The sequence below is a fragment of the Coregonus clupeaformis genome, chromosome 19 (assembly GCF_020615455.1).
Source record: "Coregonus clupeaformis isolate EN_2021a chromosome 19, ASM2061545v1, whole genome shotgun sequence".
Classification (NCBI taxonomy): Eukaryota; Metazoa; Chordata; class Actinopteri; order Salmoniformes; family Salmonidae; genus Coregonus; species Coregonus clupeaformis.
The window spans coordinates 51,234,044-51,256,135 of NC_059210.1; the positions used below are offsets into that span (position 1 = coordinate 51,234,044).

The 22,092-nt window shown below is 42.8% G+C and overlaps 1 protein-coding gene across 1 annotated transcript in view; it reads right to left on the reverse strand.

Moving 5' to 3' along the window:
• The window catches only part of LOC121532236 (guanine nucleotide-binding protein G(i) subunit alpha-1), a 56,653-nt gene extending 37,019 nt beyond the window's left edge, over positions 1 to 19,634 (reverse strand). Inside the window, exon 1 of the mRNA XM_041838057.2 lies at positions 19,169 to 19,634. Within this exon, the coding sequence (XP_041693991.1) occupies positions 19,169 to 19,286 (118 nt within the window). The 5' untranslated portion in view covers positions 19,287 to 19,634. The remainder of the gene's footprint in view (positions 1 to 19,168) is intronic.
• Positions 19,635 to 22,092: the final 2,458 nt, after the last annotated feature.

A 22,092-nucleotide genomic window follows, 5' to 3' on the forward strand; every position in this document is an offset into this window, starting at 1 on the left:
CCCAGCACCTGTGTAATGATCATGCAGTTTAATCAGCTTCTTGATATACCACACCCGTCAGATGGATGGATTATCTTGGCAAAGGAGAAATGCTCACTAACAGGGATGTAAACATTGATTGATGCACACTTTTGAGAATAAAATTGACGATTTAAGATTACGGTTATCCTACCAACGGGACATTAAAAACTGTAATATCTTATGTTTCACGGAGTCGTGGCTGAACGACAACAATGACAACATTCAGCTAGCAGGCTATACGCTACATCGGCAGGACAGAACGTCTGACTCTGGTAAGACAAGGGGCGGCGGTCTGTGTATATTTGTAAACAACAGCTGGTGCACAAAATCAAATACTAAGGAAGTCTCGAGGTTTTGCTCGCCTGAGGTAGAGTATCTTATGATAAGCTGTAGACCACACTATTTACCAAGAGAGTTTTCATCTATATTTTTCATAGCTGTCTATTTACCACCACAAACCAATGCTGGCATTAAGATTGCACTGAATGAGTTGTACAAGGCCATTAATCAACAGGAAAACGCTCATCCAGATGCAGCGCTCCTAGTAGCCGGGGACTTTAATGCAGGGAAACTTAAATCCGTTCTACCTAATTTCTACCAGCATGTTAAATGTGCAACCAGAGGGGAAAAAACTCTAGACCACCTTTACTCCACACACAGAGACGCATACAAAGCTCTCCCTCGCCCTCCATTTGGCAAATCTGACCATAACTCTATCCTCCTGATTCCTGCTTATAAGCAAAAACTGAAGCAGGAAGCACCAGTGATTCGGCTAATAAAAAAAGTGGTCAGATGACGCAGATGCTAAGCTACAGGACTGTTTTGCTAGCACAGACTGGAACATGTTCCGGGATTCTTCAGACAGCATTGAGGAGTACACCACATCAGTCACTGGCTTCATCAATAAGTGCATCGATGATGTCGTCCCCACAGTGACCGTACGTACATACCCCAACCAGAAGCCATGGATTACAGGAAACATCCGCACTGAGCTAAAGGGTAGAGCTGCCGCTTTCAAGGAACGGGACTCTAACCCGGACGCTTATAAGAAATCCCGCTATGACCTCCGACGAACCATCAAACAGGCAAAGAGTCAATACAGGTCTAAGATTGAATCATACTACACTGGCTCTGACGCTCGTCGGATGTGGCAGGGGCTTGAAAACTATTACAGACTACAAAGGGAAGCACAGCCGCGAGCTGCCCAGTGACACAAGCCTACCAGACGAGCTAAACCACTTCTATGCTCGCTCGAGGCAAGCAACACTGAAGCATGCATGAGAGCACCAGCTGCTCCGGACGACTATGTGATCACGCTCTCCGTAGCCGATGTGAGTAAGACTTTTAAGCAGGTCAACATTCACAAGGCCGCAGGGCCAGACGGATTACCAGGACGTGTACTCCGAGCATGTGCTGACCAACTGGCAAGTGTCTTCACTGACATTTTCAACATGTCCCTGACTGAGTCTGTAATACCAACATGTTTCAAGCAGACCACCATAGTCCCCGTGCCCAAGAACTCTAAGATAACCTGCCTAAATGACTACCGACCCGTAGCACTGACGTCTGTAGCCATGAAGTGCTTTGAAAGACTGGTCATGGCTCACATCAACAGCATAATCCCAGAAACCCTAGACCCACTCCAATTTGCATACCGCCCCAACAGATCCACAGATGATGCAATCTCTATCGCACTCCACACTGCCCTTTCCCACCTGGACAAGAGGAACACCTACGTGAGAATGCTATTCATTGACTACAGCTCAGCATTCAACACCATAGTGCCCTCTAAGCTCATCACTAAGCTAAGGATCCTGGGACTAAACACCTCCCTCTGCAACTGGATCCTGGACTTCCTGACGGGCCGCCCCAGGTGGTAAGGGTAGGTAACAACACATCTGCCACACTGATCCTCAACACGGGGCCCCTCAGGGTGCGTGCTCAGTCCCCTCCTGTACTCTCTGTTCACCCATGACTGCATGGCCAGGCACGACTCCAACACCATCATTAAGTTTGCCGACGACACAACAGTGGTAGGCCTGATCACCGACAACGATGAGACAGCCTATAGGGGAGGAGGTCAGAGATCTGGCCGTGTGGTGCCAGGACAACAACCTCTCCCTCAACGTGACCAAGACAAAGGAGATGATTGTGGACTACAGGAAAAAAAAGAGGACTGAGCACGCCCCCATTCTCATCGACGGGGCTGTAGTGGAACAGGTTGAGAGCTTCAAGTTCCTTGGTGTCCACATCACCAACGAACTATCATGGTCCAAACACACCAAGACAGTCGTGAAGAGGGCACGACAAAGCCTATTCCCCCTCAGGAGACTAAAAAGATTTGGCATGGGTCCTCAGATCCTCAAAAAATTCTACAGCTGCACCATCGAGAGCATCCTGACTGGTTGCATCACCGCCTGGTATGGCAACTGCTTGGCCTCTGACCGCAAGGCACTACAGAGGGTAGTGCGTACGGCCCAGTACATCACTGGGGCAAAGCTCCCTGCCATCCAGGACCTCTATACCAGGCGGTGTCAGAGGAAGGCCCTCAAAATTGTCAAAGACTCCAGCCACCCTAGTCATAGACTGTTCTCTCTGCTACCGCACGGCAAGCGGTACCGGAGTGCCAAGTCTAGGTCCAAAGACTTCTCAACAGCTTCTACCCCCAAGCCATAAGACTCCTGAACAGCTAATCATGGCTACCCGGAATATTTGCACTGCCCCCCCCACCCCATCCTTTTACGCTGCTGCTACTCTGTTAAGTATTTATGCATAGTCACTTTAACTCTACCCACATGTACATATTACCTCAACTACCTCAACTAGCCGGTGCCCCGCACATTGACTATGCAACGGTACCCCCCTGTATATATAGCCTCCCTACTGTCACTTTATTTTACTGTATATATAGCCTCCCTACTGTCACTTTATTTTACTTCTGCTCTTTTTTTCTCAACACTTTTTTGTTGTTGTTTTGTTCTTACTTTTTTTGTTTGAAATGGATGCACTGTTGGTTAAGGGCTGTAAGTAAGCATTTCACTGTAATGTCTGCACCTGTTGTATTCGGCGCATGTGACCAATAAAATTTGATTTGAAACACATTTGTGCACACAATTTGAGAGAAAGAAGCTTTTTGTGCATATGGAACATTTCTGGCATCTTTTATTTCGGCTCATGAAACAATTTGATGCCTTAATTACATTAGCCTACTTTATTCCAATAGTTTCGTCATTCAGTGACATTTATTCCCACAGTAATTCAGTTGTGGTTAAGAAAACAGTGCATGCTTAGTGGTGGGCTATGCGAAGAGATGGGAGAAGTGACATGCCTCAAAGTTTAGATGGTTAACTGGTGCTGCCTACCAACCAACAAGAGTTTAAGAGCGTAGTGTGTGCTAATACCGGCCTCAGCATTACGGTTTCATATTGAGCCGTAGGCAGAAGTTTACCGAAATGATTACTAGGTAGTTAGGCGGAAATAAAAGTTTCGGCTTTGATACCGGCAATACCTTTCAGATATAAGGTATGGTAAAGTTGGCGGAGAAACGTCTTAGTATTAAAGTTTGGGGGGGGGCAGGACCGAGTTTGGGAAACCCTGACTTAGGTTAACTAAAGCAGTCACAGATATAGCGCATCTTGGTGCAGTTCAGATATTACCTAGCAGGGGTATTCGACTCTTACCCTATGAGGTCTGGAGCCTGCGGGTCCTGTTCTACCTGATAATTAATTGGTGTCCCAGGTCTAAAAATCAGTCCCTGATTAGAGAGGAACAATACATTTAAAAAAACACACAGTGGAACTAGCTTCGAGGTCCAGAGTTGAGTTTGAGGGACCTAAAGCATCCTTTTGCAGTTCTGATACAACCAAAAGCAAAGTAGCAGACCTTGAGGCGTGGCCTTTCATCCTCTGAGGCATTGTTTGGTGTGTTAAGCTCAGCACACAACATTTTAATTACCTACTCTCTGCTGAGGGCATGGTTTCCCTGGAGAGCACTGCTCTCCAACTCACTGTCCCACATGACAACACACACACCAATCTCTTATAGAAAACACACACAGTTAACCGTCTCTCTCAGAGGTAACACACACACACACACACGTCATCCACACACACACCTCAGTAAATCTCACTGATTATGTTGCTATTTAACTGAAGTCTGTCAGAGCTCAAACACACACCAAGACACACTGGGTTGGCCGGATGGACTATTAAGACTGCAGGCCTTGTAGCTCAGTTGGTAGAGAACGGCCTTTCCAACGCCACGATAGTGGGTTTAATTCCCGGGACCACCCACACGTAAAAATGCATGCACCCATGACTAAGTCGCTTTGAATAAAAGCGTCTGCTAAATTGCACATATTATTATAGGCCTACACGAACACCACAGGCCCAGGGGAGAGGAATTTCCCTCTGAGCATCTGTGAAATAGAAACATCTCCCCTAAGCACAATAAACAATGAGACTACTCACTACACAGCTCTAACACACAATATGTGATGATCCACCCACTCAAAACACTCATCTGAAGATGATTTCATCTGAGGATTAATGCCGACACCCCCAGCGCAATCCCTGGCATGGGGAAAAAAATATGCTTATGAGTCACTGAGTCTGACTGCGTACACACACACAAAGGATATCCCATTTAAAGCGTAGTGGATCAATGGGTTATAAAGGTTTAAGATGACAGACAACCACGTGTTCTGTCGACGACACTAGTCCACATCCCCTCTCCTGTGGAGTGCTCCTGAACTGCTCACAGAGCTAGCCAGCCAAGCCCCCACACATGCCCCATGCAAGTGCTACTGTTGGCGAGGAAAAAAAACCCTGCTATAAAAATTCAAATTAGGCTAATCTCAAATGACGCATACTCTACACATCCCCATCAGAGTATGTGAGCGGAGTTGAGCGGTCGGAAATCCAGCTCATCGCTCATGGCGCGGAGCTTGGCGCTCCACATCCTTTCCAACCGCTTCGCTAAAAACCGCTCCGCTCACAGAAGAAAAAACTGCCGCTCCAAATTCGCTCCATTCATAAAATGTTTACTAACACCCATCTATTTTTGTGACTACCTGGACCTACCACTTGGTTTTGGAGTATTGAAACCAAGCCATATGATTTGAATGAAAAGTATTTTAATAAACATGAAAAGGTGAATGTAAGAAGCACTCATCATTTCAAATAGGCTACATGTCGTATTAAACAGCAGGAGCCAGATAGGGAGCCTAAGAAGGAACAAAAATGAATTTAGGCTATTATTTCAAGGCTCTAGCCTACAAAGAAATACATTGTGAAGCATTTGCGAGTGCGACACAATAGTCTGGTAGGGACATAAAGCTCTCAGCATTTAAACATTTAGTAGTATTAAATCATTATAGTCTATAAATTGCGTATATTCTGTGACTTGCTTAGAATTAAATGCACATTAAACAAAAAATCCCTTATTAGGCTCAGTCTACAGACCTTAACAAGTTGACTGGAGCACCGAGCGATATTCCCAAAGGCTGGCGCCTCGGCCAAGAGGCCGCTCCAATTTCACTCCGGTAGCGCTCACTTCACCAGCTCAGGGCATGCTTGGCCCAGCATGCATTTATATTCTACTTGTTAGCGGCTATAGTCCCTTTCTTTAGCTACTGTCATGGAGTTCTCCTACTCCGACCATAATGTTATCATATTAGTTAACACAGGGTGGTCCACTGTGACAAAAAAACACTCAGAATATTACACACAGGCATTTGCTCCTGCCTTTAATGATCTAGGAGAAACACTGACTGCACATGCAGACATGAGACTGTTTTTTCGTTAAAATATTTTATGTTGTGTCCCAGGTGTTGTGAGATCTGGGGTAGTATCCACAAAGTGTCTCAGAAAAGGTCATAGGAATCCTATTTAAACCCGTTTTAAAAAGGGTCAATCAACAGTTGCTAGATTCATTTTTGTAATGATTAATTAATGATATGTACCACAGGAGGTTGGTGGCACCTTAATTGGGGAGGACAGGCTTGTGTTAATTGCTGGAGTGGAATGGTATCAAATACAAACACATGGGTTCCATTTGTTTGATGTCATTCCATTAGCTCCTTTCCAGACATTATGAGTCATCCTCCCTCAGCAGCCTCCAATGATATGTACTCATTAATTCTTGAAGAATATAACAAATAAAATGCCTCATCAGTTTAGTTCAACTGTCATACCACATCAGAACAAAACATATAAGCTTGTTTTACTCTGTAAACAAAGTACAGTGGGGAAAAAAAGTATTTAGTCAGCCACCAATTGTGCAAGTTCTCCCACTTAAAAAGATGAGAGGCCTGTAATTTTCATCATAGGTACACGTCAACTATGACAGACAAATTGAGAAGAAAAAAAATCCAGAAAATCACATTGTAGGATTTTTAATGAATTTATTTGCAAATTATGGTGGAAAATAAGTATTTGGTCACCTACAAACAAGCAAGATTTCTGGCTCTCACAGACATGTAACTTATTCTTTAAGAGGCTCCTCTGTCCTCCACTCGTTACCTGTATTAATGGCACCCGTTGAACTTGTTATCAGTATAAAAGACACCTGTCCACAACCTCAAACAGTCACACTCCAAACTCCACTATGGCCAAGACCAAAGAGCTGTCAAAGGACACCAGAAACAAAATTGTAGACCTGCACCAGGCTGGGAAGACTGAATCTGCAATAGGTAAGCAGCTTGGTTTGAAGAAATCAACTGTGGGAGCAATTATTAGGAAATGGAAAACATACAAGACCACTGATAATCTCCCTCGATCTGGGGCTCCACGCAAGATCTCACCCCGTGGGGTCAAAATGATCACAAGAACGGTGAGCAAAAATCCCAGAACCACACGGGGGGACCTAGTGAATGACCGGCAGAGAGCTGGGACCAAAGTAACAAAGCCTACCATCAGTAACACACTACGCCGCCAGGGACTCAAATCCTGCAGTGCCAGACGTGTCCACCTGCTTAAGCCAGTACATGTCCAGGCCCGTCTGAAGTTTGCTAGAGTGCATTTGGATGATCCAGAAGAGGATTGGGAGAATGTCATATGGTCAGATGAAACCAAAATAGAACTTTTTGGTAAAAACTCAACTCGTCGTGTTTGGAGGACAAAGAATGCTGAGTTGCATCCAAAGAACACCATACCTACTGTGAAGCATGGGGGTGGAAACATCATGCTTTGGGGCTGTTTTTCTGCAAAGGGACCAGGACGACTGATCCGTGTAAAGGAAAGAATGAATGGGGCCATGTATCGTGAGATTTTGAGTGAAAACCTCCTTCCATCAGCAAGGGCATTGAAGATGAAACGTGGCTGGGTCTTTCAGCATGACAATGATCCCAAACACACCGCCCGGGCAACGAAGGAGTGGCTTCGTAAGAAGCATTTCAAGGTCCTGGGGTGGCCTAGCCAGTCTCCAGATCTCAACCCCATAGAAAATCTTTGGAGGGAGTTGAAAGTCCGTGTTGCCCAGCGACAGCCCCAAAACATCACTGCTCTAGAGGAGATCTGCATGGAGGAATGGGCCAAAATACCAGCAACAGTGTGTGAAAACCTTGTGAAGACTTACAGAAAACGTTTGACCTGTGTCATTGCCAACAAAGGGTATATAACAAAGTATTGAGAAACTTTTGTTATTGACCAAATACTTATTTTCCACCATAATTTGCAAATCAATTCATAAAAAATCCTACAATGTGATTTTCTGGATTTTTTTTCTCATTTTGTCTGTCATAGTTGACGTGTACCTATGATGGAAATTACAGGCTTCTCTCATCTTTTTAAGTGGGAGAACTTGCACAATTGGCGGCTGACTAAATACTTTTTTCCCCCACTGTAAATGTAAACAAACACTAGCCTCAAAACATGGTTAAAACTATCATTTTTATATCATGGATGGTCCTCTTTCTATGAATTCGAGAGTGGTTACATTTCTCCAGCCCCATCCCTCAGCCTTTTACCAAAACAGTGGCGGTGATAACACTTTGTTATTGTTTTAACTGCTGACAAAAAAAAACTCCCAACTCAGAGTAGGTTTTAGGATTATGTTTTAAGACACTGTTCAGACAAACTCTGAGCCAGGAGTAAAAACAACTCAAAAGTATCTCAGCTGGTAAATCGCGACAGTTTGAGGTACCGCAAAGGAAAGACAGTGATGACGGCAATCATTGACATTGTTTCAAATGATGGAGAATAACCAAAAACGATTAGGCGTCGCCAGCTGTGAACTCTATAGCACACTTTAGACAACCACGGTGAATGTGACTGTACATAAAACGTTGCAATTGTAAAACGTGTGATATACAGTACCTTCGGAAAGTATTCAGACCTTGACTTTTTCCACATTGTTACGTTACAGCCTTATTCTAAAATGGATTAACTAAATAAAAAAACTCAGCAATCTACACACAATACCCCATAATGACAAAGCGAAAACAGTTTAGAAATTGTTGCAAATGTATTACAAATAAAACACAGATACCTAATTTACATAAGTATTCAGACCCTTTGCTATGGGACTCGAAATTGAGCTCAGGTGCATCCTGTTTCCTTTGATCATCCTTGATGTTTCTAGATCTTGATTGGAGTCCACCTTTGGTCAATTCAATTGATTGGATATGATTTGGAAAGGCACACACACACCTGTCTATATAAAGGTCCCACAGTTGACAGTGCATGGTCAGAGCAAAAACCAAGCCATGAGGTCGAAGGAATTGTCCGTAGAGCTCCAAGAACGGATTATGTTGAGGCACAGATCTGGGAAAGGGTACCAAAAAATGTCTGCAGCATTGAAGGTCCCAAAGAACACAGTGGCCTCGATCAATCTTAAATGGAAGAAGTTTGGAACCACCAAGAGTCTTCCTAGAGCTGGCCGCCCAGTCAAACTGAGCAATTGGTGGAGAAGGGCCTTGGTCAGGGAGGTGACCAAGAACCCGATGGTCACTCTGACAGAGCTCCAGAGTTCCTCTGTGGAGCTGGGAGAACCTTCCAGAAGGACAACCATCTCTGCAGCACTCCACCAATCAGGCCTTCATGGTAGAGTGGCCAGACGGAAGCATCACGTCTGGAGGAAACCTGGCACCATCCCTGCGGTGAAGCATGGTGGTGGCATAATCATGCTGTGGGAATGATGAAAACCTGCTCCAGAGCGCTCAGGACCTGAGACTGGGGCGAAGGTTCACCTTCCAACAGGACAACGACCCTAAGCACACAGCCAAGACAACGCAGGAGTAGCTTCGGGACAAGTCTCTGAATGTCCTTGAGTGGCCCAGTCAGAGCCTGGACTTGAACCCGATCGAACATCTCTGGAGAGACCTGAAAATAGCTGTGCCCCATCTAACCTGACAGAGCTTGAGAGGATCTGCGGAGAAGAATGGGAGAAACTCCCTAAATACAGGTGTGCCAAGCTTGTAGCGTCATACCCAAGAAAGACTCAATGCTGTAATCGCTGCCAAAGGGGCCTCAAAGTACTGAGTAAAGGGTCTGAATACTTATGTAAATGTGATAGTTTGTTAATTAATTAGTAAAAATGTCTAAACCTGTTTTTACTTTGTCATTATGGGGTATCGTGTGTAGATTGATGAGGAAAAAAAACAATTTAATCAATTTTAGAATAAGGCTGTAATGTAACAGTGGAAAAAGTCAAGGGGTCTGAACACTTTCCGAAGGCACTGTAATTAGCCTGACACGATCACTTTCCTTACTCTTAATTCTTGCCTAATGTTGGCATTAATAACCTTTTAACCAATTCTGATATTTTGAATGCGATATGCATATTGCATTGAATCATACAGTATGACGGTTGTTAAAAGCGGAATTTAGATAATATTAACACACGTCACCCTAACTCTAAATCGCTTTGGCACAGTAGGCATTAAGTCACTTGTCAATAATGTTGCAGAAAATGTTTGAAACGTCTATTATTTTCACCAAACACAATCAAAGTTAATATAGGCCCTAGATGCTTTCAATTGCCCAACGTATAGGCATGCCCAATTTAGGCATCTAAAAATAGAAGTGATATTGTGCTCCAAAGGGATAAATTGAAATAACATGTAGGTTAATGAAATAATCAAAAATAAGATTATTATTTATTAGCCTAGTGGTTAGAAGTATTTAGGCATATAGTGAATTAGGCCCGATGCGAAATCATTGTCAAAATACTGTCGCATGTAGGCCTAGATTATTTATGGGTCCGTCATAACAAAAGATCCCCAAAACAATTCAAAGGAATCGCCTGTCTATGGCGCAGGAACCACTGACTCGCTGCCTACTTAATATCTGTTGACTAGATGGAACTTATAACCTAAGAGGATTCATGCATAGCTTTTATATTTATCTCAGAACTTACGACCAATTTTTTTTATACTCAGACACTTTGTGGATACGGCCCCTGATACTGCAATTAAGAAGACCTGGCCTAGAACATGCTCAATATGCAGAGAAGTCAATGGTTGGGTAAAGCTGCTTTAATGCCATTGGCTCATTGGGGTAGCTTCACAGCGGTCAGGTAAGTTTGGTTCATCCCGTCTTAGAGCAACAGTGCCTTCAGAAAGTATTCACACTCCTGACTTTTTCCACATTTTGTTGTGTTGCAGCATGAATTTAAAATGGATTAAATTGAATGTTTGTGTCACTGGCTTACACACAATACCCCCTAATGTCAAAATGGAATTATGTTTTTAGAATTTTTTACAAATTCATAAAAAATTAAAACTGAAATGTCGAGTCAATAAGTATTCAACCCCTTTGTTAAAAATGTGCTTAACAAGTCACAATTAGCTTTACTTTTTATTTTATTTTTTTTAAGCAGACTGAATTAAAATACTTTATTGGCTGTGATAGGAGAACTGAGGATGGATCAACAACATTGTAGGTACTCCACAATACTAACCTAATTGACAGAGTGAATTTTGCAACAAGGCACTAAAGTAATACTGCAAAAAATGTCGCCAAGCAATTAACTTTTTTCCTGAACACAAAGTGCTATGTTTGGGGCAAATCCAATACAACACATTACTGAGTACCACTCTCCATATTTTTAAGCATAGTGGTGGCTGCATCATGTTATGGGTATGCTTGCAATCATTAAGGACTGGGGAGTTTTTCAGGATAAAAAAGAAACAGAATGGAGCTAAGCACAAGCAAAATCCTAGAGGAAATCCTGGTTCATTCTGCTTTCCAACAGACACTGGGAGATTAATTCCCCTTCAGCAGAACAATAACCTAAAACAAGGCCAAATCTACACTGAAGTTGCTTACCAAGTAGACAGTGAATGTTCCTAAGTGGAAGAGTAACAGTTTTGACTTCTACTTGAAAATCTATGGCAAGACCTGAATATGGTTGTCTAGCAATGATCAACAACAAATTTGACAGAGCTTGAAGAATTTTGAAAAGAAAAATGGGCAAATGTTGCACAATCCACGTGTGGAAAGCTCTTAGACTTACCGTGAAAGACTCTCAGCTGTAATTGCTGCCGAAGGTGCTTCTACAAAGTATTGACTCGGGTGTGAATACTTAAGTAAATGAGATATTTCTGTATTTCATTTTCAATAAATTTCCAAACATTTCTAAAAACATGTTTTCAATTTGTCATTGTGTGTAGATGGGTGAGAAAACACAAAATGTGGAATAAGTCAAAGGGTATGAATACTTTCTGAAGCCACTGTAGGTGAGTTTGGTTCATCCTCAAGCCTTAGAGCCAGGTGAGTTTCATTAATAATGCCTAGGTCTTCCAACAGCAGTCAGGTGAGTGGTTCATCGTGCCCCAGTTGTTTTTGTTTAGCCCACTGTTGACCTCACTGCTGGTAATGTGAACCAGCCTGTGCATGTTGCCAAGCAACCGCCAACCACCAACTGGAGAGACAGGACAACCAACAGGGTGAGGGAGGTGACTGACACAATCTACTCAAAGTTATAAATGAAGTTCATGGGGGGTAAAAAAGTAAATTTTTCTAATTGATTTAGAATATTATAACATCCCTGAAAGGTATAAATAGCAAATGATCAAAGTGTCTACAGTATTTGTCAAAATGTAACTTGTTTATAGTGTAATATGCTTGTCTCTGGTTGTATTTTATATACCGAACAAAAATATAAAACGCAACATGTGAAGTGTCCCGTGTTTATTATTATTATTAAATTGTACCCCTTTTTCTCCCCAACTTTCGTGGTATCCAATTGTCCTGTCTAATCGCTGCAACTCCCCTACGGACTCGGGAGAGGTGAAGGTCGAGAGCCATACGTCCTCTGAAACACGACACTGCCAAGCTGCACTGCTTCTTGACACACTGCTCGCTTAACCCGGAAGCCAGCCGCAACAATGTCGGAGGAAACACAGTCCAACTGACAACCGGTCAGCTTGCAGGCGCCCGGCCCGCCACAAGAAGTCGCTAGAGCACGATGAGTCAACGAAATCCCGGCCAGCCAAACCCTCCCCTAACCCGGGCCAATTGTGCGCCGCCTCATGGGTCTCCCGGTCACAGCCGGCTGTGACACAGCCTGGGATCGAACACGAGGCTGTAGTGACGCCTCAGCACTGCGATGCAGTGCCTTTGACCGCAGCGCCACTCGGAAGGCCTTGTTGGTCCCATGTTTAATGAGCTGAAATAAAATATCCCATACATATTCCATACGCACAAAAAGCTTCTCTCTCAAATGTTGTGCACAAATTTGTTTACATCCCTGTTAGTGAGCATTTCTCCTTTGCCAAGATAATCCATCCACCTGACAGTTGTGGCATATCAAGAAGCTGATTAAAACATAATGACCATTACACAGGTGCACCTTGTGCTGGTGGCAAAAGGCCACTAAAATGTAGTTTTGTCACATAACACAATGCCACGTGCAACTGGCATGCCGACTGCAGGAATGTCCACCAGAGCTGTTGCCAGATAATTTAATGTTAATTTCTCTACCATAAGAGAATTTGACAGTATGTCCAACCTGCCTCACAACCACAGACCACATGTAACCATGCCAGCCCAGGACCTCCACATCCAGTTCCTTCACCTGCGGGATTGTCTGAGACCAGCCACCCAGACAGCTGATGAAACTGAGGAGTATTTCTATCTGTAATAACACCCTTTTGTGGGGAAAAATGTATTCTGAGTGGGTGGGCCTATGCCCTCCCAGGCCCAACAATGGCTGTGCCCCTGCCCAGTCATGTGAAATCCCATATATTAGGGCCTAATGAATTTATTTCAATTGACTGATATGAATTGTAACTCAGTAAAACCGGTGAAATTCTTGCGTGTTGTGTTTATATTTTTGTTCAGTATATTTAATTTTCTTTGGTCTTTTGTGATATTTGTATACATTGTTCTGTACAATGTTTGTGTGATGCAATAAAAATACTTACGGCCATCCAAAGTTTAGGCTAAATCACAAGATTAGGGAAGAAAGACTGTGGTAGACACACTTCCATGTTTGTATCCAAATTATATATTATGAAGTTTCCTACAGAGGCTTTGGGTTACACTTTTTGCAACAGATGTGTGTAATGTAGCTCGTCATGGCCCATAAAGGCCAGCATACCAGGCACACTGGCCCCACTCCAATTTGCCTACCGCTGCAACAGATCCACGGAAGATGCCATTTCCATTGCTATTCACACTACCGTAACACATCTGGACAAGAGGAACACCTATGTGAGAATGCTGTTCATTGCCTTCAGTTCAGCATTCAACACTATTGTCCCCTCCAAGCTCGACACTTAGATCAGAGCCCTGGGTCTGAACACCAGCCTCTGCAACTGGATCCTGGACTTCCTGACGGGCAGACCACAGGCTGTGAGGATTGGCAACACCACCACTTCCACACTGACTTAACACAGGAGCCCCACAGTGGTGTCCTCAGTCCTTTGATGTACTCCCTTTTCACCCACGACCGCATGGCTCTGCACGACACCAACTATCATGAAGTTTGCTGACAACACTACGGTTGTAGGCCTGATAACCACCAAAGACGAGGCAGCCTATAGGGAGGAAGTAAGTGAACTGTCATTGTGGTGTCGTGACAACAACCTCTCCCTAAATGTCAGCAAAACAAAGGAGTTGATTGTTCATTCCCCGATCCACATCAATGGGACTGTAGTAGAGAGAGTCAAGTTCTAAGTTCCTCGGCGTCCGCATCACCAAGGACTTGTCATGGACCAACGCCACCACCACTCGTCAAGAAGACATAACAGCGTCTGTACTTCCTAAGGCGGCTGAAGAAGTTCGGCATGCCGACCCGGGTCCTCTCCAAATACTACCGCTGCACCATCGAGAGCGGCCTGACCGGTTGGATCACGGCCTGGTACGGGAATTGCTCCATCCACGACCCCAAGGCCCTCCAGCGGTTGGTGAAGACAGCCCGTGCTTCCACCCATCCAGGACATCTACTCGAAACGGTGCCCGAGGAAGGCACGCAGCATCATCAAGGAACTCACACACCCCAGCAACAAGCTGTTCTCTTCCTTAACGTCGGGCAGATGGTATCGGAGCATGACGTCTGACACCAACAGGCTTAGACAGTTTCTGGAAAAGGAGTCTTGCAAATGGTTTAAGAACTATTTGACAGACAGGACAGTGTGTGCTTTCTGATGGTGTCAAGTCTAGTTTCCTCTATTACGAAAGGTGTACTGCAGGGGTCAATTTTGGGACCTGTTCTCTTTACTATTTATATAAATAATATTGGTCTATGTATTAAATCCTGTAACATTCATCTGTATGCATTCGATAAAGTTATGTATGCCATTGCACCAATTGTTGACCAAGCTATGTTAGAGTTGCAATCTGATTTTGTTACGTTACAGAAACCCCTTGTTGATTTAAAACGTGTACATAATGCGGGCAAAACTAAATAGATATTCTCTAATTCACTGAAACATTTGTCAGACGGGCTACATATTCACTCATTGTATGGTTCTCTCATCGAGCGGGTTCCCGCCTGTAAATATCTGGGCGTTTGGATTGATAAAGATCTAATGTTTAAAAAAAACATACTGATGCTAGTTAAAAAGCTAAGATTTAAAGTGGACTTCTTTTTAAGAAATAAATGTTGCCTCTCCATGAACAGCAGGAAGCAGATTGTACAGTCAACCTTCCTGCCAGTTCTTGACTATGGTGACACCATTTACCAGAATGCAGCAGCCACTACTCTTAAACCTTTGGATGCCGTCTACCATAGAGCCCTTCGCTTTACGGCATCCTGTATCAGAAGGTTGGCTGGACCTCACTAAAATCCCATAGATCACTTCATTACTCCCTTCTCGTTTACAAAGATCTGATCCACAAACTCCAACATACCCCACTTCCCAGTTTGGTAAATCCGCCTTTAGTTTTAACACACCACAGTTATGGAATACCTTACAAAACAAATTACAACCTGGATTCCCTGGTGCTGATAGGGCAGTTTAAAACTCTGTTAAATGAGTTAATTGAAGTCTGCTACTGTTTCAATTGATTTGTATAACTTGTAATAACCTGATGTAATGTATTTATTTATAGCTGTCTTGTAGTTATCTTTTTTGTTGTTGTATTGATGGAATTTGTTTGGTCCTTTGGGCACCATTGTAAATGAGACACTGGTCTCAATTGGGTTCCCCTGATTAAAAGATATCTACAAGCCATCAGACTGCTGAACACTTGAACTGGACTGACCACCTGCTCTGATCCTCCGCACCTTAGCACACATCACAACTGCTGCTACCAGACCCTTATTATACTGCTCAATTTATACACTTGACCCCCACATCCCCAATACGCGTGTAAATATTGTACCATAACTTGTGCCTTCCCGTATTATACTTATGCTAAAATCTTTATTCTATTCTGCCATTTACTTTGTTCATATTCCTATTTTTTTTTTTTTTACTATTCCTTATTGTTGCTGCATTGTCGAGAAGGAACATGCAAGTAAGCATTTCGTTGGATGATGTATACCATGCGTATCCCGTACATATAACTAAGAAAACTTCAAACTAGACTACCTGAGTTGCCAATGGAGGTTTTCTGGGAGCTGAGTGTTTGCATGTAAAGACACCACACAGACAGCACTCCTGAGCCCTACACTACAAATCAGGTTTGAGGAGTTGGTGAAGTAACTTTGGTCAACTCAGAGTTCAAAACGGGATAACCGGTACCACGAAAGTGGCTCACCTTTTATCCAGGTACATTTCTATGGCAACGAATCCTTCAGAACTAACCTGTTCCGAGGCAGGCTAACTCCATTTATCTTGAATGAAGTACCTGAGCCACGAGTTGAGGACCAATGAAATCGGATACCCTCCCGGTCGCAAAGATTGTGTCAAATTCCCATTCACTTGAGAAAAACAACGGATTAAATATGTTATTAATCAAATGTGTGTAAAATAATATTACTGTTAAAATACCCATTACATTACACATTTAGTAATGACAGCATTTGCTTCCAAACTGTACGTTTTCGCGCGATTGTATTTAGAAATTTGTGAAAGGCAAACCGACAGCTGCAACCAACTATAGACATAACAGATGGCAGTTCCCATTCAAGTCAAGACTGACAGCCATTGCTAGTGTACCCATGAGTTTAACAGTAAAATTGCCAGGGTTAGAGGTTCCAAACAAGCTGTTCCACAGGTAGAAGGAACAAAACAAGCTGTTCCACAGATAGAAGGAGCGATAGGAGTGGGGAAAAAAGGTGCTTGTGCATTGATAAGCACACCAAATACTGCATTAACGATAACCTGAGTAAAAAAAAAATTAAGAGGGCACTTCTAAAAGCCTATTTCACACCATAGCCTGCTGAATTTGCAAGATACCCTTTCTTTCATTTTGATTTCGGGACAAATGAAAATGTGGAACTGACACGCTCATGGATTGATGTTTTAGCATTGTCTCACTTGAGAGCTCGGCGTTCAACAAGCAGTTACAAGCCCCGAGCAATATCCACCGTTGTAGTACGGATGAAGCCTGACCTGGAATGTGAGGCTAACGGAAGCTGGCTAGCTTTATTAAAGCCTGAGTAGATCTAGCTTGCTTCGTAATATACCACTCTGGACTTGAGGTTTGGCTTTCAAACACTGGCAGGGGAAAAAAACAATTCTAATGAAAACGACCAATTAAGATCTTGTTTTCTGTCCCTACGGAAAAAAAAACTACATAATTACAAACTGTGGATAAAATAAAACACAAAACGTATGTAATATTTTAGCAGTATACACAAAACATAAGTCTATTCGAGAAGCAAATTGAGAAACCTAATAAATGAAAAAGCCTGACCATCACACAAATAACTTGGATAGTTGACTGACAACACACACATTATTATGCTGTGGGAATCTTTTGAGTGAAGTTAGAACTATCATTACAGCAAAAAGGAATGGATTCATACTTTTAGCTACTATGATTTGTCATATGGCGCATACTAGTAGCTATCTATGTTACTGTAACTGCAATTCCAAGTCCAGCTAGCTAGCTATACGACTACTTAACCATTGGATGAATTAATTGCAGTTTTGTAGCCGAATTAGCTAGCTAGATATACTACATTACTAAAAGTATGTGGACACCTGCTCTACGAACATCTCACTCCAAAATCATGGGCAAACCCAGATTTGTCCGTCAGACTGCCAGATGGCGAAGCGTTATTCATCACTCCAGAGAACGCGTTTCCACTGCTCCAGAGTCCAATGGCAGCAAGCTTTACACCACTCTAGCTGACGCTTGGCATTGCGCATGGTGATCTTAGGCTTGTGTGTGGCTGCTTGGCCATGGAAACCCATTTCATGAAGCTCCCGACGAACAGTTATTGTGCTGACGTTGCTTCCAGAGGCAGTTTGGAACTCGGTAGTGAGTGTTGCAACTGACGATTATTACGTGCTACAAGCTTCAGCAGTTGGCGGTCCCGTTCTGTGAGCTTGTGTGGCCTACCACCTTGCGGCAGAGCAGTTGTTGCTCCTAGATGTTTCCACTTCACAATAACAGCACTTACAGTTGACCAGGGCAGCTCTAGCAGGGCAGACATTTGACGAACTGACTTGTTGGAAAGGTGGCACCCTATGACGGTGCCACATTGAAAGTCACTGAGCTCTTCAATAAGGCCATTCTACTGCCAATGTTTGACTATGGAGAATGCATGGCTGTGTGCTCGATTTTATACACCTGTCAGCAACAGGTGTGGCTGAAATAACCGAATCCACAAATTTGACAAACTATCTGAGTGAGTTCACATGCCATTGTGCACACTCAGCTGAAAATTTGAGAGCCCTTTGTTCAATAAATCAGTGTTAGTCAGAAAAACCTGGCTGTAGTAGCTCAAACGGCTTTGCTAAAGCAGTGCAAATCAAGACAGGATACTTTGCTAATTTAACAACATTAGCTAGGTAAATAATTTTGTTCACTAGCTAGGTAACGTTAGCCACCTAGTTAATCTGATCATTGAGACTAACATTAACATTAGTGACTCAGGTGTCACGCCTAGCTGAGATACCTAGAGAGATTAGCTAGGCGACTAAACTCAACGATTTACAATGGAGTTGAGCAGCAACTAGTGTAGATGGACTGGAGCTCAGACGTCACATAAATTGAATGTTTTATCAAAAACTACTGATTTCAGCACCCAAAGAATAGGCCGCAATTAAACACGACATTGTTCTGTGTAATTGCGGGATGTTCTTTGGGTGCTGAAATCAGTAGTAGTTGATAAAACGTAATTGCATGTGACGTCAGAGCTCCAGTCCACTCACTAATCGCCACTCAACTCCATTGTAAATCGTTGAGTTTAGTCGGCTAGGGATTAGTTAGCCAGCTAAAATCTAGCTAGCCAATAAGGATAGGGGTAGTTACCTATCTAGCTAGTGTAGTTAGATTCATGGCCAGTAGGACTAACTCAAAAGGACTGGCTAACTACGCTAAGTAGCTAACGTTATTTAGCGAGCTAATGTAATGGCTAAGCTAACGTTAGCTAGCAATTTGGATTAGTTAATTTTCATTCCATTCATAAAAGTTGCCAATATTGGCACTATCAAACTCTTGTACACCATCTGTATAAAACTGTTAACTAGTTAACGTTAGCTGGGTAGATAGCTAGTTAAGCAAGGCAATCTAATCGCACTAACAAACCAAGGTTAGCGAATTTTTCATTCAACCATTCGTTCGACACTCCGTCTTGGTCTCACCGAGCAGAAGCAGTTTAACCTCCCGTGCTGCTTTTTCCCCGTCGTCCCGTAAATTTCTGTCGATCATTTTACTGCGCTCCTGCGCCTGCTTATCATCCGTGCTCAGAGTACACCCCATCTTCAAGCCAATTCCCAAAACGGTGTAACAGTTAAAAAGACAAAATATACACAATGCAATAACATGCACAAGCTAAAACAAGGAGGGAGCCTCCCTCTGAGATTCAAACACGCCCTTGCCTCGCACCCAGTCTAGCCAAATAAATGGTTTCTCAGCAGCACTTCTAAAATAACTTTCCTTCAAAAAGCTTTTCGTTGTGGTTTCTATTTATCTTCTCTAACGATTTAGAAGTACTCAGATGACCATTTCCGTTGGTATCGTTCACAATAAAATAAAAAAAAGCAGCGTTTCTTTTCCCTTTTGAGCTGTTGATCAATAGGTTGTTTCCCGTTGTTCACGTACCCGATGTCTGCGCATGCGTGATAGCGCGCAGTCCTTTCAACAAAATTGTATTTTCTGTCGGCACAGTGGCACCAAAATTATAATATTGCTGCTTTCTTGAGGTGATGCCCTGAACCCATTGAGATGAAGGCAAAATGTTGTACCTGTGAGTTTACATACATGACAGGCTAAAAAAAAGCAGTTGGGTGCATTGCATACAATAGCCTATCTAACCTATCGCTGTGTTATCTTTGCAGACATTCAGAAGTCAGGAAAGTAGCCTACCTAATAGTGCAGTGCCAGGTTTCAGAGCCTGGCCCAAAGATATGACTATATACCCTACAAACAGTGTAGATACAGTATCTGGATGAGGGTCCATTTCCCTGTTCAATTGCAATTTAATAGTCATTGATTTAACATCCTCAATGTTAAATCCTCATTTAGAAAATGCTAATAATTCACAATATAGTTGATTATGTGTTGATATGTGATTATATGCTTTACAATGTCAAATGCATGGGGGTTGACTATGTAGGGCCTATGGAGAGACAGGCTAGCCAGCGTAATCTAAAATGGATTATAGAGAGTTAACGGAGACTAATGGGGATTAGGCATTGAGTTAACTAATGAATGCCTTAATTTGCATGGCTGATGTTTGTTTGTTTGTTGGCTGCTGTGGGGGCCTTGTGCCCAGTCAAGATGCTCAGCCATTTAGATGATACATGTTTCCATGGATCCCAAGACTCCCTGAAAAACAGTGTTAATACATCTGAATATGAATATATCTGAAGACGGTAGCCTATGTTTCACAGTCATATGTTGGTCCAAATTTCAAATCTCTATTCAATGTGTGCGTGTGTGTTCTTACGTAGTACATGTTTTGCGTGCAAGTGTTTGTGGAGATTTTAATTCATATTTCATCTATGCTGTCATGGTAACTAACATCGTTTATGAGCAGGAGCGGATTTGCATTGAAAACTACAGCCACAATAATAACAAGAGTTATACACAGCAGCCCTATATACTGTCAGACAGAGATGCTATTCAGGGTCATTGGTTGAAAGCAAAAATAAGCTTTCTTATTGGACATGTTCAGGTAGTAGCCTAACTTTCTGTTTCACTGTTTCTACACCTTGCCTACTGAACATGACCCTGTCTGGAGTAACTATGACATAAGGTTCATAACCCTTGGGTAGTTCTTCACTCCAACCACATCCAGAAGGATTAGACATTCAAATGACTGTATCCTGACAGATGCCTAATGGCTTATAGAATGCAGAGAGAGTGAACCTCGTCATAGAAGTAGAATGAGTAGAATGGACAATGGACATTCCATTCCAAGCAACTCTCTGTGGTGTGTGGACCACCACAGCCATAGTGGGTCACAGCTGACCATTTGGAATGTTTGATTATCTCATCTTTGCTTAGAATACTTTGCCTCTTTCTGTGCTTCATACATGCAGCTATGGCATATTCCAGATCCATTAAATATTGTGTAAATAGTTGGCTTTATTCTATTGATTATATATATATGGCTTCACCATAGATATAGTCACACAGGTGCAATGCTTAGATATATAAAAAAGGCAATGGGAGATATAGTCATAATCCTCCTCCTTGCTTTACATGGCATTTCCATTTCAGATGGGGCCTTACATGCAAACTAGTGGCATAATTTTTTCGATCCACTCACAGGGAAAGATTTTCCTAAGCAAACACACAGGGTTAGAGAGCACAGACAAAAACAAAGACTTGGTAAGGGATCAACACAAGGGGCTTACATTTCAGCACAAAGTCATATTTCCTTTTTCTCTTTTGTCACACGTCTCTGTGCCCTCATTAGATTTAGAATCTGAAGGGAAATTTAACTGCTTTTAGACCTCAAATTCATTATCAACAACACCATACCAGTGTCTACTCTCGTTTGAGTAAACAAACTTGTTATAAAGTATAAAGATGGTCTGTGATTTTTAGTGAGACTAACACAGTGAGTTAAATCTGAGAGTAGGAGTTGTACCGGTTTCTAAGGGGGCAAAGACAGGGCAAGAGACTTGTTTAGTTGCCATGTGAACAACCCCATCACTAAGGTTCCAGCTTTGCTGTGCTTTCTTTTAGCAGTAAGTGATAGCATCCCCAGTATGTGTGTATGTGTGAGATGAATGGAGAGTTTAAATGAGTGCCTTGCTAGCACTGTGGTACTCATTATGCTCCCAAGAGAACATGACCTCCACGTGGGACTGACTAGTGTGTGTGTGTGTGTGTGTGTGTGTGTGTGATGCCTGTGTAATGTGCACAGGGTCCCACAGGGTGGAGAGAGATGCACAGACAGCCCAATATGCTTCTATTGAATTTCCTTTAGGGCTCCTTCAGGGGTTACATGGTCTTCCCACTGAGGGATGAGATACCTCATTCTCTCTCTCCCTCACAATCTCTCTCCACCCTTTCTCGATGCTCTGTCTATATCCATTTCTTCTGTCTCTCTTTC